At 42.5% G+C, this 26,019-nt stretch overlaps 1 protein-coding gene across 3 annotated transcripts in view; it reads left to right on the top strand.

Moving 5' to 3' along the window:
- The window catches only part of DOCK4 (dedicator of cytokinesis 4), a 530,859-nt gene that overhangs the window by 364,447 nt on the left and 140,393 nt on the right, over nucleotides 1–26,019 (top strand). For all 3 annotated transcript variants that reach the window (XM_062177670.1, XM_062177599.1, XM_062177537.1), the window contains exons 18-23: nucleotides 4,968–5,065; nucleotides 5,169–5,252; nucleotides 5,421–5,521; nucleotides 7,519–7,600; nucleotides 8,978–9,148; nucleotides 14,415–14,607. In XM_062177670.1, coding sequence (XP_062033654.1) covers nucleotides 4,968–5,065; nucleotides 5,169–5,252; nucleotides 5,421–5,521; nucleotides 7,519–7,600; nucleotides 8,978–9,148; nucleotides 14,415–14,607 — 729 coding nt within the window. The remainder of the gene's footprint in view (nucleotides 1–4,967; nucleotides 5,066–5,168; nucleotides 5,253–5,420; nucleotides 5,522–7,518; nucleotides 7,601–8,977; nucleotides 9,149–14,414; nucleotides 14,608–26,019) is intronic.

Genomic DNA, 26,019 nt, shown 5'->3' with positions numbered 1-26,019 from the left:
AAATATTTTGAGTTCTTCATGGTTGCCATGTAAGGCTTCCAGCCAACATCCTGAGTATTGTATTAATAAACTAGATTGATTATATTGGGAATAATCGCTGCATAATAAGGTATTGAATCTTAATTAAAAAAAAAAAAAAAAAAAAAAAAAACTCCTGAACCTAGTTGTTAAGATACACATGTCCCATATTGGAGTGCCCGAGTTAAGTTCCTGGCTCCAGCTCCTTTCTCTTGGAGATATGCGCCTTGGAAGGCAACAGCAATGGCTGAAGTAATTGGATCCCTACTACCCACCTGACAGACCTAGCACCTCCTAACTCGCTGCTGCTGCTTCTGCCCATCCCAATCTCAGCTCGCTCACTCTCTCTCTCGTTCTCTTTCCCCCCTCCTCTCTTCTCTCTGTCTCATTCATAAATAAATAAATAACTGCATAAAACAATCTCCTGTTCCTGGACATTTATAGTGTTTCAAAGGGCTGCATTTCTTTCAAAGGCTCCAGGGCAGAATTTTTTTCCTTACTTTTCCTACTTTCTATAGGCTGCCTGCAGTCCTTGCCCTCAAGACTGCCAACTGTCTTCAAAGCCAGCAGTTAGGGGTCCATGCTGAGGCATAGTAGACTAAGCCTCTTGGGCGCCAGTTCCTGTCCTGGCTGCTCCTCTTCCGAAGTAGCTCTTTCTCTGCTTATGGCCTGGGAAAGCAGTGGAAGATGGCCAAGTGCTTGGCCATTTGCGGAGTGAACCAGTGGATGGAAGATCTTTCCCTCTGTCTCTCCCTTTCTCTGTCTATAACTCTACCTCTCAAATAAATAAATAAAATCTTAAAAAAAAAAAAAAAGCCAGCAGCGAAGTATTTTCACATCTCTAACTCTGGCCCTCTTCCATCTTTAAAGAACTGTTACCGGTGAATGGCAGGGTTCTTGTCTTCGCACAAGAAAGAATTCAGGCGTGAGACAGAGAGTAGTGGAAAGTAAAATAGCAAGGTTTATTTGGGAAGGGACATCCGTAAGAATGGATGGGCACCTCTCCAGACAGAACCTGAGAGAGTGCCGAGTCGCTCAAATGGGGAGAGCGAGGTTATATGGTTGAGTGGAGAATACACCTGACCAGGCCAGGTGGGCGGCTCAGCAGAGAGGCAGAGGGCTGAGCACGTAGTCCCGTTGAGGCCGGGGGGTGGGGGTGGGGGGGTAAGGAGATGGGTCTTTTTCTTCACACATCTTCTCCTGAAACAAAAGACTTTATGGATGTAAATACTAAAAACTCCTATCTGAGTTTTCCCTGTGAAGTTATCAGACAGGGGGAAGCCTGGCTGGCACCACCCTGAGTTAGAGGAAGGGTGAGCAAGACCTCCTGGAGAATCAGGATCCAGAGCAGGGTATTTGAAATGGAGATACTGGGCTGCAACTGGAAGATTATCAGGCAGAAGGGGCAGGGACCCCCACCTGGCAGGTTATTGGGTAGAAGGGGGCAAGGCAGGATGCAAATAATGGGCTGCCCCTGAACCGTCATCGGGATGACCTTGAGATGCACATGCTGGACATAGACGTCTTCTCTTTAGGCCTTTGTCACCACACACATAAGCTCATATCTGACTTCCTACCTAACAGAACCATTGTGATTACACTGGGCTGTATAATCCAGTGTAGGCTCCTTATTTTAAGATCTCTAATTTAGTTACATCTGTGGAGTCTTTTGCCAGATAAAGTACACATGTTGACAATTTTCAGAAATTAGGATATGAATGTTTTAGGAGGCATTAGCTACCACACAAGTAAGCCTGACAATAGATTCTTTGTCATCAAAACACTTGGCCCTGACTCCTAAATGCATTCTAGTTGTAGGATTTAGGATGTTAGATAGAAGCATGAGTTTAGGACAGAGGGAACCAAATGCTGAAAATGCAAGTTGCTACTTTGCAAAAGAAGAGAACATTTTCAGGTACATATGATTAGATAAATTGTTCAAGAATTCAAGGCCGGCGCCACGGCTCAATAGGCTAATCCTCCACTATGCGGCGCCGGCACACTGGGTTCTAGTCCCCGTTGGGGCACCGGATCCTGTCCCGGTTGCCCCTCTTCCAGGCCAGCTCTCTGCTATGGCCCGGGCAGGCAGTGGAGGATGGCCCAAGTGCTTGGGTCCTGCACCCCATGGGAGACCAGGAGAAGCACCTGGCTCCTGCCTTCGGATCTGCGCGGTGCGCCGGCTGCAGCACGCCGGCCGTGGCGGCCATTGGAGGGTGAACCAATGGCAAAGGAAGACCTTTCTCTCTGTCTTTCTCTCTCACTGTCCACTCTGCCTGTTAAAAAAAAAAAAAAAGAATTCATTATATTATATTCCCTATGTGGAAGCAGGATCAGAATTCTGTGCAATGCCTGGCTCATTTTTGGAGGTTGATAAACACTTAATTGCCATTTTGACTTTGATTACCCTTGTCAATGTAAGACAGCTCAAAATGAGCCAAGGGAATGAATACCATGTTTTGCAAAATGGAAAGAAAGAAGGAAGTTAGTTGATCTTTTTAATATTGATGTGCCAGACACATATCTCTGTGTAGAAATAATACAGTTCCAAAGTGGGATTAAACTGCTATGCATGCATTTTACTTGATTTGGAAAATATACAAATCCCATTTCCTCTCCAGTTGGGCATTTAATAAGTTATGTAGTCTCTCCAAACAGTTTATTAGAGCAGATTTGTGTTTCATGATTCCTAGAGTATAACTCTCCACTCTCTGTTGCCCAACATTGTTCATGCATAGGATACCAGGCCACAGCACTGAGCTAAACACCTGCAATTGCTAGATCAAGTAGAGGTTTTAAATTTCCTAAAAGTACAGATCATGTCATCCACCTGTTTTTATAGATATTCGTAGCTGGGCACATAGTACATGCGTAATAAGTATTTACTGAATGGGAATGTAGAAAATTCACATTGTTAATAGTGGTTTGCAGCCAACATATCTTCTAGGGGCTAAAATTCAGACATGGGAGACGGTAATTTACTGAGACTCACAACTCCATTGTGAGCAGTCTGGAGACTTGTCAGTCTTCTGGCAGGAAAGATAGACGGTCCCACCCTGATCTGATTGTCAGGATAGCTGTAATCTCTTTCCCTGCCCTGCTCATGGGGGTTGGACTCCTGGTATCCCACTGTTGCTTCTGCGGTGCCACCTTGTGGCCAATGGAGCCACTTCCTACCTCCCCACACCCCTCCCACTGGGCAGAGAGCCCTGCCCTCCCCTTCAAAGGGAAGGGAAGGAGGGCCAGGGAAGTGAGAGAGCAGGGATGGAGGTGGAGTGGGAAGTGAGGAGTGACTGGCAGGGGAAAATGCATGGAGGGATTATGAAAAAGAAGGTGCCTGGGAGGGGAGCAATGCAGGAAGAAGGAAGTAGGAGGGAGGGAGGCAGCACATAGACAGGGAGCATAATAGAGCCCTGCCCATGTCAGCCTGAGTCTCACTCTGTGGCAATAGCTGATATTCCAAATATAACCAATCACTGTTAAAAAGTTTTCAATCCTGCCCCCAGGGCTTCTGAGTTAGATTTGAATATTAAACATTTTCAAGAATTTTTGGTTATGAAATCACCAATTGCATATTTTAAAAATTCTCCCATTTTTTCTCATTTTAAATCCCTCTCCTTCTCTTATCCCCATTTGTTGTGGGCAAACATTCCTATTTCATGTGAAATTTGTTACTGTTAAATCCTTTGGGGAGTTTTTCTCCCAAATCTGGCTTTAGTGGAGATGGCTTCTCCTCCATTGATTTGTATGCATTTTCTCATTTCTGTTCACTGAATCTGTGTTTTCTTTCTCCTCTTAACTACTTCCTTGATTGCTTGGGGTTTTTTGATTGTTTTGGGGGGTTTTGTTTTGTTTTTGTTTTTGTGTTTTTTGGTGTTTAGTTTCTCTGTTGGTCTCAGCAAGTCTCAATCAGGCTTTCTCCTAAACAAGTGCTTTGCAGTGAGTTCTTCACTCTTCCCCATGGAAAAATCCTCCTGGCATCTCAGCCATGTGAGCACAGAAGCCTGCCCTGCTCTGTGCATTCCTGCTCTGCAGGCCCCTCCGTGGTTCTCACCGCCTTCCCAGGCCTCCTGAAACCACCACTACCCACTCACTCTCTTTGATGACTAATGAAGCTGGCACCCCAACACCCTTCTAGCTTCTGCCCAAGAAAGATGAGGGAAGAGTTTATTCCCTCCCCAGGTGAAGAGATTCTTACAGGACTTATTGGATTCAGGGCCCACACATCAGTTTGCTAGAGGGAGAACACTGAAGGTCTGGGGGCTGTGCTTGCCCAAAATTGGGAATGGAAGGCAGCTGCACGGAGGTCCAGAGCTGGCACTGTCAGATCCAGCATCTCACTAGATGAACTGACAATTCACTGGGCCTATTGTCATTGTGCAGAGACCTTGTAATCTTGCACGGTTTGGGTTCCATTGTCAACAAGACTGTTGTTGCTGGGTAGAATTGGTTGCCAGGGGAAAACTGTGAGCTGGGAATCCAATCATGAATAAAACAGGTTCCCAGCTCTCAAGAACTCTCATCTTACCAGGAGGGTGCAGAAAATTACTCCACAAATGTTTGACTCCTACTTGCTTCTGTTCTTGGTGCTGGAAATACATGAATATCAAGTTCAGCATTTTTTTTCTTGGAGTTTACTGTCCAGTTGGGATATAGACAAATAAATGCACTACTATAATAGGAAGATAGAGAACACATGGAAAGCACAGTTAGTCAAGGAGTTAAGAAGGACTCCTTGGTCTAAGCAACTTCTCCCCCTGAAGGGAATCATTAGGATGCACTGAAATAAATGTCATCCTGGAGAGGGTTAGTCAGAATCATGAGGAACCAGTGATATGAGCAAGGGCAAGGTGGTCACCAGATGCTTAAGAACTCAACCTTCACCTGTAGAACATTTTGACATGAGAGGCTGCTGTGTTGTGGTGATTAATCTTCCTTTTCTGTTTGGAAAGGTGATATGCTTGATCTTTTGAAATGGAGAACCCACCCAGACAAGATCACAGGCTGTCTCTCGAAGTTAAAAGAAATCGATGGCTCAGAGATAGTGAAGGTAAATACTATGTCATTACTCCTCTTGCAAATTCGTAGAATACACTTTTGGAGGGGAAGGACTGATGGTGTTTCATTCATTGCTTGATTACTTCTTTTAACAGTTTCTGCAAGATACACTGGATACCTTATTTGGAATTTTAGATGAAAATTCCCAAAAATATGGGTCTAAAGTATTTGATTCTTTGGTAAGTTTGAATTTATTTCATTAACCTTTTAGCAGTTTTTCTCTCAATCTTGACTGTAAGAAGATGGTTTCAGAAGTATTGCACCTGATACTTTAAGTGTCTGTTTTATAAAGAACCTCAAAAATCCCAATTTGTGTTCAGTTTTATGAAGCTCAGTTTTCTTTTTAGGTTCACATAATAAACTTGCTGCAAGATAGCAAATTTCATCACTTCAAACCTGTAATGGACACTTACATTGAGAGTCATTTTGCTGGGGCCCTTGCATACAGGTAAGGCGCTTTACCTTGTAATTGGTTCAGAAGTCGTTCCTGCTGAGCTTTTCTAAGCAGAAGCAGCTCTAAAGGGAAAGGTAGAAGAGTGTCTAGGAAGAAATGAGGCACAGCACTGAAGTGTCTCTTGAGACAGTATCTTTCCTGCTCACACACCCTTTTTAATAGCTAGAACTTATTCTGTTTAAAGGGGGGGAAAGAATTACCTGAATTATGTTCCTGAGACCTAAAATACAAAGTTTTTCCTCTTCATGTCTATATTTTACTTGCTATCCTTTGGTGTAAAATGTCTGAAAATTTCATCTTTTTAATCAGTGCACTTCTTGACTATAGATAGATGTATTTTTAGGAAATACGGACTCATAGAACACATACTTTGCCTTCATACCTGTTTGACATCATTCATCCATTCATCTGTTAATATTCACTAAGTGCCGGCTGCATGCCAGAGGTTACATGTGCCCAGATTCAAACAGCCACAACTCAAAAATATTTGGAAAAATAATGTATCACTACTAAACATGTTCAGAATGGTTTTCCTGTCCTTATTCCTTAGAAAATGCAGTGTAACAGTATTCATGTAGCATTTGCATCGTGCTAGGAATTCTAAGCCACCTAGAGATGAGATGATTTAAAGTATACGGGATGATATACATAGATTTATGCAAATACTATACTATTTATGTAAGAACAGAGCATCTGCAGATTTTAGTATCTACAAGGGTGTCTGAGAACCAATCCCCTGTGGATACCATTGGACAACTCTTTCTTGGTGGTGATAATGTGAAGACTTGGTCTCTGGCCTCAAGCAGTTGAATCGTTGGAATCTGCCCTTTGATGGTTGCTGCCATTTTAATTTCTCTTCCTTTCCTATCAGCTCAGATTGTGCCAGGAAGGCTAAGAGTGAATGAATAATGTTCTGCTCCAGCTGGGGCCTGCTTGATAAATGCCAGAAGGCAGCAGCCTTTCTGTGTCATTCCTCCAAATAACCTCTATCCATTGGTTTAACCCCAGATGGCCACAGCAGCCAAATACAACATGACTTTTTGTAGAGGGTGAAATGTATCAGTAGGGATAGTTTTGAAATGTTGGCCCACTGGGCCTAACACCCTGGGTCCAAGAGTAAGAAGAGCACCGCTTGCAACTGAGATGGCCATTGGAAGCTAATGAACAAGAATGCAATATCTGATGTTTCAAGTTGGCTGAGAAGGCAGGAGAGTCAGTCCTAACCAGACAGACGAGGCCTGTGGAATCCTCTCTGGCTGTGGGTGGTCAGAAACTCACTGAGATTTTGTCCTCAAAGCAGCATTTATCTACTGGCACATTCAAGGATTATTCTCTGACTGAGACAAACATTGCTGTGTGAACTGTTTCCTAGAAACCAAAAGCTGCCCAATGTGCAAGGTAGCAAGACTGTAATCTTGAGAATTGGGGTTCGGGGGGGATTTGTTGTATTTCTTTTGAAAAGACTACTTTTCTAGAAATTCTCCTTCTAAGCTCACCTTGACAATAAGCTCTACTCTTCTGACAGGTCATAGAATTGGCTTTTCAAGTCTAACTTGGAGGGGAGAGCTGCATTCATCCCGCCGACACCCTCTTTCTCTGAAGCTTGATGATATTCCATTGCACTGTTTACCTGGCCACTGGGGAAGAAATCCCAATTGTCCACGACAGTAATATTTCCAGGCATTTGCTTAGGCAGTGTCCTTTTCTTTGATGTCTGTGTTTACCCATTTAGGAGCCTTGCCAGAAACGTGACTGGTGGAATATGTCCAGAATAGGGGGTCTGGTCTCAAAGGGAGGGGAAGTTGTTTCTGTGTTGTGCTTCAAAAAGGGACAATGATGTTGAGCTGCAGATTTAGAAAAAATTACATCATACTGCAAATAAATATGCGAGCTGATAGGGAAAGAAGACTCCTCATATTACATGTAAGTACTGGATTTGTTGGCATTCACTTGGGATTTAAACATTAAACACGCTGCTCCCTGTGTTGCAGAGATCTCATCAAAGTGCTCAAGTGGTATGTGGACAGGATCACAGAGGCAGAGCGCCAGGAGCACATCCAGGAGGTGCTGAAGGTAAAAACACACGAGATGGCGGATGATGCAGTTCAGCAAAGCTGGGACAGGGTGACGTTAGACTCATTGGCCACCCACACACTGACAGTACCAGGGCTGACGTATCACTGACATTTCAATTCAAGTATCTTAATCAGCTTATGGCTGCTCCAGAGCTAATGAGATTTGAAGGGATCTTTGCCAGGCTTGTCCACTGGAACCCGCTCAGGATTGGTTCCTTGCTCCTCTGGGCTCCAGAACACTTGAATTGAAGTCTAGAATTGGCAGGGGAGGGAGGACTTATGAGAAAGGATGACAGGTGAGCAATGAAGCTTAGAAGTTTCTGGCTCTTAATTCTCCCAACCCAACAGAGACCATGTGAGAACCATTTACCTTAAATTTTAGGAGTAGAGTGGCTTAGTAGGGCTCACAAAGGTGAAGTCAAGTTTTGCTAGGGCTTGTGGCTCAACACTGCCTATACCTCTGGGCCCAATATGCTCAACTGTATATGGAGATGCTAATGTCTACTTGCAAACTTGCTAAAAAAAATAATTCTGGAAGGCATTTTCCAGTCACAGCCCTAGCCATCTTCTGATTGCTGTTATTGGATGTCATCCTCTTTGGTATCAGCAGATAAAAATAGATAATGTATACATTTTACAAGAAAAGCATTTTGTTTGGGACAGGTGTTAGACCTAGTGGTTAAGATACCTATGCCCCACATTGAAGTAGCTGGACTCAGTACCCAGCTCAGGCACCTGACTCCAGTTTTCCACTAATGCAGACCTGGGAGACATCTGTGATGGCTCCAGTAGTGTTCTTGCCACTCACTTGGGAGACCTAGACTCAGTTCCTGGCTCCTGACTCCTGGCTCCTGGCTGCCACCCAGGCCCAGCCTCATCCCAATCCGTTGCGGGCATTTGAGCAGTCAGTCGGTGGAAAGGAGTTTTCTGTAGCTTGTGTGTGTGTCTGCCTGCCTCTCAAACAAATAAATACAAAGAAAGTAAAATAAAACCATTTTGTTAATTATATATTTATCATTTTGGTCTGGTTGAGGGTAAAATGCTAAATGGGAATAGGATCTACCAAGGAAAAACATTTTTGAAAACCTGTTATCTCTTGTTGGCTAAATTAAAGAACCTTCTGAGGATAGAAATCTCTTAGTGCTCATCACTCTCCAGAATTACGAAGAATGTTTCAAAGCTGTGTAAATTTCTCTTCCATTAGAGGAAAATGACTATTTCCTCTGCACATAAATACCATTCAAAAACCTCACAGGCCCTTAGTGTATAAGTCAACAATTTAGAAGTCTAATGCTACACCATGAGTTATTTATGTTATATCATTATTTCTACCCTTGACGTCCTTGGAAGCTAACTGTAAAATTTTCATTTTAAGGCACAAGAGTACATTTTTAAATACATAGTGCAATCTCGAAGGCTCTTCTCCCTGGCCACTGGTGGGCAGAATGAAGAGGAATTCCGCTGCTGCATTCAGGAGCTCCTCATGTCCGTCCGCTTCTTCCTTTCACAAGAGAGCAAAGGGTCTGGAGCGTTATCTCAGTCCCAGGTAATTTTATTCATCTCTGCAGAACAGAAGAAAAGTATGAGTGTAACTTGCTTATTCTTCCACAGCAGCATAATTGAATGTTTTCTCCACTAGAAAGCTGTAGCTGCTGTTTCTCTTTGTAGTTTAACCATCTTTATGAATAGATTTAAAATCTCCCACCTTCTCAGTGCCACCCGAGTAGAAGGGGACTTGCCTTTCCCCAGACACTTTACTGTCTGTGTGGTGGAGCCATTGAGGGCATCAGCCTCATTCCATTCAGCTGAAGATACACTAATGACTGGATGCACTGTCACCGTCAGCCTTGGGGAAGGAATTTCATGAGAGCCAGTCTGTTGCTTTCCCCAAGCTTCACGCTGCATTTTAATCTATCAGCTTGAGAATCATTGCCTTGGACTTGGCCAAATTCTGGTGTTGTTTTGCTTTATTTAACTTGACCCTAATTGTCCTGGGACTGATCTTACAAGACCACTGCTGAGCTGCTGCTGCCAGATTCTATTATCTGGAGTGTCCCCACGCGTCTGTCTGTTTTCTTCTGAGACCAGAATCCATCCACTTTCCAAATAGCATGAACTTGAACGTATCCTAAGAGATAATTCTGATTATCTTTTTCCATATGATCTTAATTCTCTTTGTATACTTTTAATTCTAATGACTTGATGGAAAACATGTCACAGAGAGAAGCAGCCTCTTACCATCCCCCTGGAAACTAGAGATTATGCTATCTGAGAACTAAGACCTAAAATTGGGAGATTAGAAGACCAAACTCAATCCTTAGCAGTGTTGTTCTAATTTGGTGCCATATGACATATGGAAGGTATAGTGTATAATTGCAAAACTGCAGAAATGTACCAGCCCTCTGATAACAGTGTCATACTTTTGGACTCTTTAGGGGCTGTTCCTGACCCACTTTGCAGCAGCAGAGTCATCTACCATCTGGGCAAGAGCACAGCCCAGGCTCCTAGAACTGTCATTTTGGCCTCTGGAGTCAACAGTGCAATCCCTGTACTACTGACTTCAGTCCCAATTGCCCACTAAATGTACCATACTTAAAAACAGTTGATATCTGAGAAGGATAATCCCACAGGCTGACCCTGGATTTCTTGATATTAGTGTTCTCAGAAGTTTATGTCTTCTACAAAAGTAATTCAAAACTTGGATTTTCATCCTGAACTTTTTCTCTTCCATCTATACCAGTTACAGTGATAAAACTTGCCTAATTCACATCTGAAAAATATTTTCTGACTCTTAAGAATAATCTCACATCATGGTTTCTTACTTCATATGCACTGAACAGATCATTTCCTTCTGCAGACTTAATTGTACAGGTATTTCCACTGAATCATAATGATCTTCTTAAAGTGACATGAGCTACCACGCTACAGCAGAGTAGAGAAACTCTGCTGTTGTATCTGCAAATCCTGACTACCTCTGCTCTTGATTCCCTAGGTTGTATCCAACAATCAAAGATTGTTCAATTCCACAACCAAAGAATCTCTAAAGAATCATATTTGATTTTTCTTGCTCTTAGTTTTGAAATAAAAGGTAACATAAAAATGTATACATAATGTTTCTGAATAGCCTCATAAACTCTGCTGAAGTCATTATCATTCTGTGCAATATCTCTTTTTTTAAATTTTTTTTTTACTGTTATTTAATGAATATAAATTTCCAAAGTACAGCTTATGGATTACAATGGCTCCCCCCCCCCCATAATTTCCCTCCCACCCGCAACCCTCCCCTCTCCTGCTCCCTCTCCCCTTCCATTCACATCAAGATTCATTTTCAATTCTCTTTATATACAGAAAATCAGTTTAGTATATATTAAGTAAAGATTTCAACAGTTGTGCAATATCTCTTGCTTGTAAATTCAGATGCAATAATTTTTAGTTTGATGCTAAGAAAAAATTCATATAAAATGATGAAATGGTTAGTTTCTGTTTTTGTTTTTTGTTGCTTTGTTTTGTTTTATCAAGCAACAGGAGCTTTACCCCTGTGTACTTTGGGACAAAGGGGAATGCTACACACCTCTTTTCATGTAAGGTTTCCTTTTTACCCCCACACCTCTCTTCAAAGAAGCAGGGTATCCAGTCTTTTAGTTTTCAGTTGCTTCATAGGGACTGCAAGCTTAGAACAACTTTTATTTATTGGCTTTAATAAGTCTTATTTATTAGTTGATAATTTTGTAAGCTAGAGGTCTGGACGAGATTGGCTGGGTTTTTGGCTTAGGGTCTACTAATACCAAAATCAAGGTGTTGGCTTTGGTGTCCTATCTGGAGGCTTCAGAGAATGTGCATCCATGATTTTTTTTAGCAGAAATTAATGTCCTTGTGTTCCTAAGACAGAAGTCCTACTTCCTTGATGACTGACATCTATGGCTGGGGGAAAGGGAAGAGGTATTCCCAGGTTCCAGAGGCCACTCGTATCCCTGATATATGGCCACTGCATCTGTACAGCCAATGACAGTGTGTTGAATTCTCTCTTTTTTTTTTTTTGACAGGCAGAGTGGATAGTGAGAGAGAGAGAGACGGAGAGAAAGGTCTTCCTTTTCTGTTGGTTCACCCTCCAATGGCCGCTGCGGCCGGCGCACTGCGCTGATCCAAAGCCAGGAGCCAGGTGCTTCTTCTGGTCTCCCATGCGGGTGCAGGGCCCAGGGACTTGGGCCATCCTCCACTGCACTCCTGGGCCATAGCAGAGAGCTGGCCTGGAAGAGGCGCAACTGGGATAGAATCCGGGCCCCAACCGGGACTAGAACCTGGTGTGTGGGCACCACAAGGCGGAGAATTAGCCTGTTGAGCCACGGTGCCGGCCTGAATTCTTCTCATTCTTTGAATCTCTCTGAAAGCTCTTCCTGCTACCACCAGAGAAAACTCTATGTTTCAGAGACTCCTGTGATTAGGTTAGGCCCACCTGGGTAATCTATATTTAAAGGTCAACTGATTAGTACCTTCCATTATGTCTACAAAGTCTCTTTTACCCTGTAATACAATGTAATTGTAGGAACAACAGGTAGGGGCAGAGATCATGAGAGTCATATTAGAATTCAGCCTACATATCCACAGTTAAGGTAATCCATTGGTCCAAATTTTATTATTGGGCTGCCTTAACGGTAGAAACCCAGTTTCCTTGCTCCATTCTACATTTTTCCATGTGGGCTGCAACTGAGGGCTAGTCCTGTCACCTGAAGGCAGAGCACTGTCCCAACAATCCTTCAGGTGGGATCAGTAGAGATCCATCCTGGTTCTCCTGGAGAGGTTTATTTAGTTGAAGTGTAAACCAGATTCTCTGATAACATTTTCCATGGTAGCCCTGCTCAGCGTGGACTAAGGGCCACCTCAGCTGGTGTAGCAGTGACTCCTGGTTACCCACTTCATGGACAGACTCCCAGTCCTAGAATCCCCAGAAGACTGTCAAAAGGAGTCATGGCCCAAGACTGTGCTACAAATTATCTTCCTTTTTTTTTTTTTTTTTTTGTCTTAGCTACCAGAACAGTCAAAATTAAATTGGACTTTTCTTTTTATTTGCAGCAGAAACCCTTAGCTTGTCATAATACAGCCATTTTTCTGCTGTCATCACAGGGTTCTTGTTCCTTTATCCTATTTAGTAGTAGTAGTAGTATAAATCTATCTTTTACTGTAGCATGTTAAGTTTTTTTTTAAACAAAGCAGTATAAAGAAAAAATGGATAAATTAAGGGATACCTGGGGGAAAATGACTTAACTGACTTTTCAGAAATAAGAAAGCTGGACTCATTTTATTTTGTTAAACTTTATTTGATTCAGTTCTTTACAGACTGAAATGAAAGTTATCTACATGTAGTCTTTAACAGAGAATACCAAGTTATTGGCTTTAAATATGTTTCAGTAAATTTACAGTTTTCAGGAGACAAGGAGTGTAACTGTTGACTGTACCCATTAGCACTGTGGTGGCTCTGGCACAAAACCAGGTCATGGCTCTTCCACATATTTTTGCTGCTGCTTCGTAGAGAAGTACTAAAATCCTTGAATTTGAATTTGATCTCATGTTTGAATTATTAGCACATGTAGACTCGACCTACTTTCCAGCAACACTTGAATCTCAGCATATCAGTGCCTTCTTCTCCCCACAGGGAAAAGCTGGTCCACTCTAACTTCCAATACCCTCCTTTTATGGAATTTTTAAAGGCTGAGTTTGTTTGTTTTGATGTACAATCCTAGCCCAGTTTTTTAGGATGCCCCTTAGGAGTTGATATTAGCATCTTATTTTCTTCATAGAAAATAGTTATCAGAGTTCTTTATTTATAAAATATACTGTAATTAAGGACAGGCTTTTAGTGTAGCAGTTCAGATGCTGCTGGGGGTGCCACTTCCCCAGTCGTAATGCCTGGGTTCAAGTCCTGCTCTGCCCTAATTCGTTTCCTGCTAATGTGGATCTGGGAAGGCAGCAGTTGATGGCTCAAGTACTTTGGCTGTTGACACCCCCATGGGAAATCTGGATTGAGTTTCCAACTCTTGACTTGTGCCTGGTCCAGCCTTGGTTGGTTTGTGTGTTTGGAGAGTGAATTAGCAGATAGGAGCCCTCTCATTCCCTCTGTCTGCCTTTCAAATAAATATAATCAATAGTAATTAAAATACTATTCTTGGTCTGCACACACAGTTCTTTGTTTACAGTAGACCTTGTAACAACCAAAGGGGTTGTTCCAGTGATTATCTTACAAATCATGAACCTAAAACCTCGTAAGCTGAAATGATTTGTTCAAGGTTATAGAATTGATTAAAAACAAAACTAGTACTACATATAACCCAGGTCTTCCGATGCTCCATCCTGTTTTTTCTTAAGTCACAAATTGGTTTCTTTCGGGAATAGCGTATTTAATTTCTTAAAGATAAATGAGATTTAAATGAGCACCTCAGAAAGCTGCTCCAGTAACAGAAAGAAACATGAGTCACTGCTAACCAGATCTTGCTGGAACATTTTTGTCATTTGATTATGCTGTTTTGCTGAGTCTATGAGATTTTTGCCTATCATTCTGCTAATGTCAATGATTTTCCATAATCACCTAGTTTTATTTTTTTCTCTGTGCATTTCAAAAAACTGCCCTATTCTACTATACTTTATTATTTTGTTTTCAAATGTTTGTCCTTTTAGCTTATAGGTATAACTGAACAATTTAACATTCGTTTTCCTACCATTCAAAAATAATTGTCACCATCCTTACACTTCCTGATGGTTTGCAGGTTGCTTCTCCTGATGTAATTGGGAGTTGATTTCAGCTTCTTCTGCTTTTTAAGGCTGTGTTCCTGAGCTCCTTCCCAGCTGTGTATTCAGAACTGTTGAAGCTGTTTGATGTCCGGGAAGTGGCCAACTTGGTTCAGGATACTCTGGGCAGTCTGCCGACCATCATGCACGTAGACGATTCCTTGCAAGCCATTAAACTACAGTGTATCGGAAAAACAGTGGAAAGCCAGCTTTACACCAACCCAGGTAGGGGGGGTAGTCTCTTGGAAGTCTCTAGAAAGCCATCATTTACAGCTTGTAGTCATCATGGATCAGCATTAGCCATTCAAAATAAAAATAGAAAAGTACTTTGTCAGAAGCATTATGTGGATGGTAAGTATAGTATTCAGAAAAGTGTGGCCATTGAAACTTTATTTATGAACAGAATGAAAACTGATGATTAAATTGTTGATTCTAATCACTGCTGTTGGTGGTGTGGGACATTGTTTTTTCCTACCCTAGATTTCCTTTTTTTGTTTCTTCAGAGACTCTTTCAGGGTCGTGATGTGATCTTTGTCTCTTCCATTGTTAGAAGTCCTTCGTTGGTTTGTGTTCTGACTGTATGAAAGTTTTGGTGTACTGTCGTTTTTTATCTTATCTGAACAGAAAATGACCAGGAACCAAATTGTTTTTGTCACAGTATGTGTAACTAAGGCCCTTTGTCTCTTGTTTTCATCTTTTTTTCCCTGAAGAAAATAATAAAGTACCAACGTCATTTTAAAGTTTAAGCAATTTCCATCAACTTCACCTAATAAAACAACTGTTTACAATAGATTGTACTGAAAATTGGGGTTTTGTTTGTTTGTTTGTTTGTTTTGGACAGGCAGAGTTAGACAGTGAGAGAGAGAGAGAGAGAAAGATCTTCCTTTTCCGTTGGTTCACCCCCCAAATGGCTGCCATGGACAGCACGCTGCGCCGATGAAGCCAGAAGCCAGGTGCTGCCTCCTGGTCTCCCATGAGGGTGCAGGGCCCAAGCACTTGGACCATCCTCCACTGCCTTCCTGGGCCACAGCAGAGAGCTGAACTGGAAAAGGGACAACCGGGACAGAATCTGGCGCCCCAACCGGGACTAGAACCCGGGAAGCCGGCGCCGTAGGTGGAGGATTAGCCAAATGAGCCGCAGCACCGGCTGAGAATTTTTACATATGCCTGCATGTACAGTTGGCCATCCATGTCTTCAGATTCCTCAAGCTTTAGCTTTCACATGCAGCCTATCTATTTCTTTTTTAAATTTATTTGACAGATAGAGTTAGACAGTGAGAGAGAGAGACAGAGAGAAAGGTCTTCCTTCCGTTGGTTCACCCCCCTGCCCTCCAAATGGCTGCTATGGCCGGCGCGCTGCACCTATCCAAAGCCAGGAGCTAGGTGCTTCCTCCTGGTCTCCTATGCAGGTGCAGGGGCCCAAGCACTTGGGCCATCCTCAACTGCCTTCCCGGGCCACAGCAGAGAGCTGGACTGGAAGAGGAGCAGCCAGGACTAGAACCCGGCGCCCATATGGGGTGCCGGCGCCGCAGGCGGAGGATTAACTGAGTGAGCCACAGCACCGGCCCCATCAACCTATCACAAATTGAAAATATTTTGTAAAATCTGCATTTGTACTGAATTTTACAGACTTTTTTTCCTTGTCATTATTCTTTAAATAGTACACTAGAACAATTTACATAACATTCTCATTGTATTAGGTGTTGTGTAGAATCTAGAGATGATTTAAAGCATACAGGAGACTGTATGTCAGTTATATCAAATACTGTGCCATTCGATTTAAGGGACCTAAACATACACAAACTTTGGTATCTTAGGTGTTCTTAGAATAAGTCCCCCACAGATGCTAAGGGATGACTGTGTGTGTGTGTGTGTGTATCATTTTTTAAAATGGGATTTCAAATACAGTAAACAAACCTTTTAAAATTATTTTATTGAAAAACATTTTAAGCATTCAGATAAGAGTACAGCACAATATGGAGAAATCATTAATAAAGTTTAACATTATTAGGGTTTGCATTAGATCTTGTATGAAGACATTCATCATAAATATACCCAACGTCTTACTGTATATATTCTCACTTCCTTCATAGCAGTTTCTACTGTCAGAGATATCAGTCCCTATTTTATATGCTTTTATTGTATCCTTATAAAAATATTGTATTATTTGTAATTTTTCCAATTTTTTCTTTTCATCTTTTTATGATAATATTGTTTTTGTATCATTCCATTGAATATTTTTTAATACAGGTTGAGTATCCCTTATCCTATGTGCTTAGGAAGAGAAGTGTTTCACATTTGGACTATTTTGGATTTTGGAATACTTACATGTGTAAGCTTTCAAAAGTTTGTGAAAAGTAGAATTAAATTAAATTTTTTTTAAATCCTTGCATACAAGGAATCTTAAAAAAGTACATAGAAAATGTGTATTATGAAAATAGTATGCACAATTTCCAATTTTTTTGCACCAAAATAAACTTAGCACTTAATTCTACATTTTACAAACTTTTGGATATGTCCTTGAACTTCATGAGGTATCTTGGAGATAGAACCCAAATTTAAACACAAAACTCATTTATGTTTCATATATACCTTCTACACATAATGTGAAAATAATTTTATGCAATTTTTTAGTATACTTGCATTTTGATTGATCTGTCATATGCGGTCAGATGTGGAATTTTCCACTGTGGCACCAGGTCCATACTCAAAAAGTTGTGGGTTTGAGAGTATTTTGGATTTGGGATTTTCTAGATTAAAGCTGCTCAAACTGTAGTGTAGTTTTATTAATTGTAATGAAATACTAGGTATAGCTTTAGATTTTCTTTTACTGTTGTATAATCTTCCACTGAAATAATAAATCCTGGTTAATTTATTTTTTTCCTTTTGCCAGACTTCTGATATGTATTCTTTTTTGTTTTCTTCAATAAATAATGCTTCAAACACTGTAAAGGAAATCCCATCCTGAAGAAAAGGTATTTCTTGGAGTAGTTTTCAAACTTTGCTGCTCAGAGCCCAGGGTTTCTGTGGCCTGAAGAAACCAGGGAATGGGGAGTGTGGATATCCCACCAGGCTCCCCAGTTATAACTTAAGAATCACCTCTGCTTTCACCAAACTAAGGAGAGCTCTTTCTTGTCATAGGGAAGTTGGTGATTACCAGTGTATTTCTCCCCCACTCAGATAATTCTGTTAGGTTAAAATCTTACACCAGAAGGGCAACCCAGGTAATCATAGTTACTTCCAGGTGTGGGGAAATTGCGTTGATTGGATGCCTCTGGGAGCTGTGCTCTGTCTGTGACCCCTTCTCCAGTTGACTCATGGCACTCGATAGGCGGTGGAAAATTCAGGACCAGAGAGAGATCAAGGGAAGAATCTGCTTTGATTCAGCAGCAAATTCAGTGGGTCTTATGGAAGTCGATGAGAATATTTCCAGGAGTAAGGGATGGAAGGGCTCATGAAACCCAGGAAATATATAGGAGTCCATGCCAGAACCCTGGTAGAGAGGCTTGGAGCCAATGTCAAAGAAGTTGCTCATGCTGGGTGACAGGGAGGGGGCAATCCTACCTGCTTGCACCATGGGGGATACTTCTGTGGAGGACTGTTAGGCAGAAGCAAAAGCAACAAAGGAAGAAAGCTTCTCTCACCACCGCCCTAGCAGGATGCAGCTTGGCTAGTTGTTTACTGAGTCATCATTGAAGCAAACAGCAACTGTCATGTGTGAATGACACATCAGGAAGAAGCATATCTTCTTGGAAAAGAATAGGCAGTATCCCCGGGAGGCTTCCAAGACTCAAACTACCCTTTGCTTAAATCCTGCGGGACCCCATGATTGGGCTAAGGAAACCTGGGAAGTGCTTCTAGTGACTTTGAAGTGCTAAGTCAGTAACCTTGAACTTGGAGAAGACAGGCGTGTCTCTTGTCTGGTTAAAAAAAAAAAAAAGACATTGGAAGGTAAACAAGATGAGCAATGCAAATAGCAGGCTCTACAAATAGTGTCAAAGAATCAGACAAGGTATCTTGGACTGTGGTTAAGAGGAGGGTGTGATCCTACAAGGGTGTGATCTCACAAGATCTAGGCAGATTCTGTCCAAGCAGAGGGGAAGAGGAGGAGGTAACCAATATAAAACTGGGTAACAAAGGCTGTGGTAGGGGTGCAAAGAGACATAATCAGGGAGGTTGCTATAGTAGTCCCTTCAAGATAGCAGGTATAGGAGTTGGATGTAATACTTGGACCTCTCCCTCCCCCCAAAAAATACACTTTTTTTTTATCATATTTCCCCATTGTTAACAATATCCAGATGAAAAGAAATAGGTTTTTAAAAAAACTTCTACTATAAACATGAAGAAATGAACAGCATCACCAAAACTGGTCAAATAAGACTCATGTTTTGGTGACTGTAGCAGTTTCCCACTGCAACTCTACCAATGACTGCAACCTCGGTGGCCTAAAACTACCTACAGTTCTTAACTTACAGTTCTGTAGGGCTGAAGTCCAAAGTGGCTCTCCCTGAGTTAAATCAAACATGGCTAGAGCTGCGTTCTTCTTTGGAAGGTCTAGGAAACAATTCATTTTTTTGTCTTAAGGCTTCAGGGGGTTCCTGCATCTCTTGGCTCATGGCCCCCTGCCCTTCTCAGAGGCAGCAACTGCAGAATCTTCAAGTCCCTCTGACCGATTCACTTGTATCTGTCACCTATAAGGACCCTTGATTTACACTGAGCCAACTCTGAGAACCCAGAATAATCTTCCCACCTCAAAATCCTTCACTCAATCAAACCTGCCTTCGGTCTCTCACTCACTCTCTGTCTCTGTCTCTCTGTCTCTGTCTCCCTCTCTCTCAGCATTCATAATTAAAACATGGACATTGTGAGGGACTGTTATTCCTTTTACCACATAGGAAAGGAAACAACATATTTAAAAGCAATGATGGCTTAGCTGCATGTCAGAAAGTGAAAAGCTCTCAGAAATCTCAAGAATTTTATTTATTTATTGAAAGTAAAAAAAAAAAAATGAGACACAGAAATGCTGCACTTATGTATGTACATCCTGACCAAATAGAGGTAATAAATTAAATGTCATTTTCCTCATTAATATTATACACATGAAATGGAGGTGAGATAAAGTAGAGATAAAAACATTATAGAATATTGACTGGATAGGTATTTGCTAAAAAAAAACAGGTTAATTTTTGACCCACATAATACCAGTTCCATTTCTCTGAACATAGATTATGATGAAGAAGATTTTCATTCTCAGCTTATTTCTGATCAGCAGAAAAGAATTGGTTACAGAAGTAAAAAATAATCTGAAAAAAAATAAATAAATAACCTGATCTGTTTGGGAGAGTTCACATTAGCCAGAGAAAAGAGTACAATTTGTCCATGTTTTAAGAAATTTCAAAACATTTTGGAAATGTCAAGTGTTACCCACCTACCACCAAGGGATCCAGGAAGTGTTAAAAGCTGACATTGTATTTAAAATCCTGTATCAGTCAGGGCTTTGCAGGAAAACAAAGCTAATATGATGTGTATAAACAAAGATTTGGCCGGCACCATGGCTCACTTGGCTAATCCTCCACCTGCGGCACCGGCACCCCAGGTTCTAGTCCCGGTTGGGGCGCCGGATTCTGTCCCGGTTGCTCCTCTTCCAGTCCAGCTCTCTGCTGTGGCCCGGGAGTGCAGTGGAGGATGGCCCAAGTCCTTGGGCCCTGCACCCGCATGGGAGACCAGGAGAAGCACCTGGCTCCTGGCTTCAGATCAGCACAGCGCACCGTCTGTGGCAGCCATTTGGAGGGTGAACCAATGGAAAAAGGAAGACCTTTCTCTCTCTCTTTCTCTCTCTCTCTCTCTCTCTCTCACTGTCTAACTCTGCCTGTCAAGAAAAAAACAAAAACAAAAAAGAAAAAACAAAGATTTGATATAAGAAATTGACTCTCACACTTATGGAGGCTGAAGAATTCCCATAACTGTCTATAAGCTGGAGACCCCTCAGAACAGATGACATAATTCTAGTCCAAGACCAAAGACCTGAGAAGCAGGAGGGCCAGTGATCTAGGCGTGGCCTGAGCCTGAGTCTGAAGGCCAGAGAAGACCAGTCTTTTAGCTCAAAGACAGTCAGGCAAAGTGAATTCTGTACTCAGCCTGTTGTTCTCATCATTGTCTTCAACTGGTTGGATGAAGCCCACCAATCTTAGGGAGAACCATCTGCTCTACTCAGTCTGCCCATTCCCATGCTATTCTCATCCAGAAATATCATCACAGACACCCAGAATAATATTTAACCAAGTATCTTAAAGTATCTGGAAATTTTCCATTGCCCAGTTGAGCGAACACATTAAAATTAACCATCACAAATCCCAAGGAGAAAAAAGCAGAGGATGCATGCAAAGGAAACAACATGGCTGCAGAATGTTCTTTAAATATATATATATATATATATATATATATATATATATATATATATTTGAAAGGCAGAGTTACAGAGAGGAAGAGGAAGAGGCAGAGAGAGAACCTTTCATTCGCTGGTTCACTCCCCAGATGGCTGCAACAGACAGAGCTGGGCTGATCCAAAGCCAGGAGCCAAGAGCTTCTTCCAGGTCTCCCACGCAGGTGCAGGGGCCCAAGACTTGGGCCATCTTCTACTGTTTTCCCAGGCCATAGCAGCGAGCTGGATCAGAAGTGGAGCAGCCAGGACTTGAACCAGTGCCCATATGAGATGCGGGCACTGCAGGCAGCAGTTTTACCTGCTACACCACTGCACTGGCCCCAGAATGTGCTTTCTTGATTGAGCTTAGATTAGAAATTAGCACAGCAGGTGTTTGGCCTAGTTAAGATCCCAGTTAGGATGCCTGCTTGTCCCTTCAGAGTACCTGAGAGCAATCAAAGATCTGGCTTCTGACACCAGCTTCTTGCAACTGCACATCCTGGAGGCAGCAGTGAAGGCTCAAGTGGTTGAGCTGGATCCTGCCACTCACTAGGGAGACTGGATTGCATTCCTGATGCTTTAGCCCCCAGCCTGGGTGTTTGGGGAGTAAACAACAGGAGGAAGCTAGGGCTTGTTTCTCTCGCTCTCTCTCTCTCTGCCTCTCAAATGAATAATATTTTAATGAAAAAAAAAAGAAAGAAAGAAAGCAGTTAACACAAACAGAAGACAGAAAGGAAGACACATACTAAGGTCAGCACCAAAGATAGAATGGAATGATGTCATAGGAAGATTCAAGTCAGGTCGAGTTAAAGATGACTGTGCAGCTTCGTGGCTGGACAGGGCAGGCAAGAGGAATCATTCCATAGTCAGGCAAGAGGACCAAATCATCCCCTTGGTCACGTCCCCGAGGTAAGGCAAGGGCACCTGACCCTAACTGAAGGAGGTAGCTATGTTTGGAATCTCAGTAGGTGATATTCAATGTCTGGATCATCTGGGGTCCAGACATACTTATTTAAGGAATTAAGAACTAGTACTCCTTTCCTTTCTTCCCTAAATGTTATTATTCCTTTTAAAAATAAAAAATATTAATTTATTTCAAAGGCAGAGTTACAGAGAGAGCGAAAGATAGAGAGAAAGATCTTTCACCTACTGGTTCACTCCTACTTCACACCTACTGGTTCACTGTCAGGGATGAGCCAGGCCAAAGCCAGAAGCCTGGAAATCCATCCAGGTTTCTATGTGAGTGCAGGGGCCCAAGCACTTGGGATGCCTTCTGCTTTCCCAGGCACATTAACAGGGAGCTGGACTGGAAGTAAAGTAGTCAAGACTTGAACCAGTGTTCTTATGGGATGCCAGCATCACAGGCAGCAGCTTAATCTGCTGCATCACATCTCCATCCCCATATTCTTGCTATTCTTGGAGACCTGCCACAGAAAAGTCTAAATTATTTTACTGGAATTGCTTTGTCAACAGCAAAAGAATAGATTTGATGCATAGTAGCTGTGGAGAAAGGAAGTGTGGAGTCTGTTAGCAGAGAGGAGCAGTTTAGGGCATGGTAGCAAGAGGTCATGGATTGGGTCTCTTAAACTCTGCAAGCTCAGATTCTGCTGGTGCAATGGGTTTGACATTGACCTTGCATTTGTCCCCCTTGCTTGATACTTGATTTGGTTAGCAGAAGTCTGCAGTCATTGCTGGGCTATTTTCTTGCTAAGAGAAAGTTATATATGTCTCTAGTTGGGGATAATTGATCTACTTGTCAGGCAAAATCCACTCAGATAATAGAAGTAAATATAAAAACCTAAATGCACTGATAATGTACCATTTGTGAGAAGCATAACAATGCTAGTTTCTTTTGCCACTAAAATAAAAATTCAACTATTTTAGGGTAGGAATTTTGTAATAAAGTAATTAAATGTATTTTTTTTTCTTGTCAGAAGAAATTCCTCAGTCTGCATTGGCAATTATTTGATATCAGGTTGCAATTTAAAAAGAGTGGGGTGAGGGGGAGAGAAAGGAATGTAGACTATTAAACTATTTTTAATGTATAGCCTAAGAATTAATGCCTCCCTCATCCCCCAATTTGAGGCCATAATTTAAGAGAAGGATATCAATAAGTCTTAATTTGACAACTTCAACAGTAAAAATAATCTACAATGGATGGATACCTTGTGGCTTTTCCTTCATAGAATGTAGTTCAGGTTCCATTTAGTATCGACTTTTATTGTCTTGTGAGTGACTAAATTTTCATTCACTGAAAGATGCCATTTGTTGTTGGCCATAACAGCTGGAGCTGGGCCAATCCGAAGCTAGGAGCCAGGAGCTTCTCCCACCTCTCATGTGGGTGCAGGGGCCCAAGCACTTCAGCCATCTCTACTACTTTATATGCTTTTTAAATTTTTTAGCAAAGCTACATTGACAGAGTGAATGACCAAATATTATGGAAAACAAAAACCATCAACTATGAACATTTATACTATCCATATATTTAAAAATTAATCTTTTAATCTTTTCAATTAAAAGTTGTCTTAAATAGGCCGGCACCGCGGCTCATTAGGCTAATCCTCCGCCTTGCGGTGCTGGCACACCGGGTTCTAGTCCCGGTCGGGGCACCGATCCTGTCCCGGTTGCCCCTCTTCCAGGCCAGCTCTCTGCTGTGGCCAGGGAGTGCAGTGGAGGATGGCCCAAGTCCTTGGGCCCTGCACCCCATGGGAGACCAGGAGAAGCACCTGGCTCCTGCCATCGGATCAGCACGGTGTGCCGGCCGCAGCGCGCTACCGCGGCGGCCATTGGAGGGTGAACCAACGGCAAAGGAAGACCTTTCTCTCTGTCTCTCTCTCACTGTCCACTCTGCCTGTCAAAAATTAAAAAAAAAAAAAGTTGTCTTAAATAATAATATAAAGCTTTTCTACTACCTTTGTCTCTGTTGGAGTAAAAGTTTTTCTCTTTGGCAGTAGATGAAAAATGTGCTGTATAGTCTGTGGTGTAACAGGGATCCAAAGGAGACCATTATTTGGATGATATTATATGGTAGACTTTTCATGTTAATTAATTTGATGAACATTTTCTTGACTAATCCTACAAATAAATTCCAAATAAAGATAATATCCCGACCTCTGGGAAAAAAAAGAAAAAAGAAAAAGCCACTTGTTGGAAGTTTTCCTGCTGGTCAGGGCTTGCAAAGCAGTAGACAGAGTCGCAAGCATCAGGCCCTGTTTTCTCCATGAGCAGAGGGAGAATGAAGGGCCATTCAGAAAAGTATACAGATTTTGTGTTGATTATTCACTGTAAGAATATAACTGAAAGAATTACCTGGGATCTCAAGGAAGCCTTTAGTGAACAAATCATTAGTGTACTGTCCCTTTGAGTCTCCATTCCTGTAACTATCGCAGCCTCCTACCTGGCCCACTCTCCTGTGTTCCCCTCTGTCACTCATTCACATCTGCACAGTTTCAGGGTAAGCAGATAAACAAGTCCCCCAGCAGCTTGATGCTTTGCATGGTGATGGGAATAACTCTGTTCTAGTGCTCAGGGCATGCACCAGCTAGCAGTCATTGTCAACTGTTGAGGTAGATTTGTTCTGAGAGGAGGAGCGTGGTGGGGGCAAGAGGCGCGGAGTCACCACATAGACCCCGGGAGCCAGGTGAAAGCAGGCCAGAGGCAAGCAGCCTGCAGACTCGTTTATTTCAGTTGGTACAGCAGCTTATATAGCCAAAGGCAGCCAATCCAGTCATGGGGCAGTTTATGCCCTAACCAATCACAGCCAGGCAGTTTCCAAAGCCATCCAATCACAGTCTGTTGCCAGGCAGGCTCCATTACCATGTGGTTTCCAAAGCCATCCAGTCACAGCCTGTTGCCAGGCAGGCTCCATTGCCAGTGGCCATCTTGGCATGGCCTTATTCCACCAATCAACTGGACTGCGAGCATGGGCTTCCTACCCTCTTCCCATTGAAGCTGTGTTGGAACAAGAAGACAAAAATGTCAGGCTCCATTTCAGTTGCCTCTGATATCCAGTGATGAAGCTCATTCATTCATTCATGCAATATCCATGGTGGGCAGGCTTCCAGCAATATTAAACTCATATTAGTAATACATTATTTTGGAAATATTAGAGCTAATTTAACAGTGTCCCTGCCCTTTGCTTATAGCCTAGCACAAAAGCAGACTTCGAGCAAGAAGGTCTGACTGCAGTTGTGATGGGAAAGTTTACAGGGTGCTATGTAGCAGGTAAATGTGAGCAGATCTCAGAGTGCATCCCACCCACTGCATCCCCGCTAGTGTTCCCTGTGCCTGCACAACTCTCAGATTTGTGGGTCTGGGCCAGATTTCTCCTCTGCACTCTGGGCCTGAGCGTCCATCCATCCTGACAACATCTCTGTGTGCATGTCTCACGGGCTCTTTCACCTCAGCCTGTCTAAAATGGAAATGTCAGCCTTGTGCTCTCTTAGCCTGCTCATGTCCTGGCAACCTGTCCACCTAGAAAACTCTGAGTCACCCTTGAAACCACTGCCCAGCCCTTCGTCTCTGCCAGTCACCAAGCCTCCTTATGTGCCACCCTAGCATCTCTCAGAATCAGCCCTGTTCAACCCCACTGCTGCATGTGCAGTCCGGCTGCACCTGGGCTGAGTGGCCTCAGCACTTCCATGGGTGTTTCCCCTGTGGCCTTTAGCCCAGCCATCCATGTCACAGTAGTGCCTTCAGAGAAATGCTGGAGGATGCACTCCCAGCTCCTTGTGCACATCCTGGTTATTTTGTTCCATTCAGCAGACACATTGCAGGATTTGATCTTCTGGGCTCCGGATCTTGCCCACCTGCCTTTCCCATATCCTTACCACTTTCATCTGTTCAGAAGCCACCTTCTCCAGCTCCTCCAGCACCCAGTTAATCTCCACTCACCCTTCAGGGCCAAGGTTCACTCTCATTTTCTCAAGACACCTTTCTACACCACCCACTCTATCATTACATTCACAGTGTATTGTGTTTTGCCTTTTCAATCACCCAGCACAACTGTAACCCAATAAAAAATTGGGAAATTGGCTGTTTAATGTCTGTTTGCCTTTCCCAGAGGGCAAGGACTATATTTCCTTTAGTCACAAGTTTAGCTCTAGCCTCCATAATAGTGTCTGGTGTACATAGGTGCCTGACAGGTGTTTCATGAGTGACTACTGTGCCCTGGCTCATGCACTGAGAATCAGGATATAGCAGCAATAGCTTCTGAA

Source organism: Lepus europaeus, chromosome 1, assembly GCF_033115175.1.
Source record: "Lepus europaeus isolate LE1 chromosome 1, mLepTim1.pri, whole genome shotgun sequence".
NCBI lineage: Eukaryota > Metazoa > Chordata > Mammalia > Lagomorpha > Leporidae > Lepus > Lepus europaeus.
This window is presented reverse-complemented; position numbering and strand designations above follow the sequence as displayed.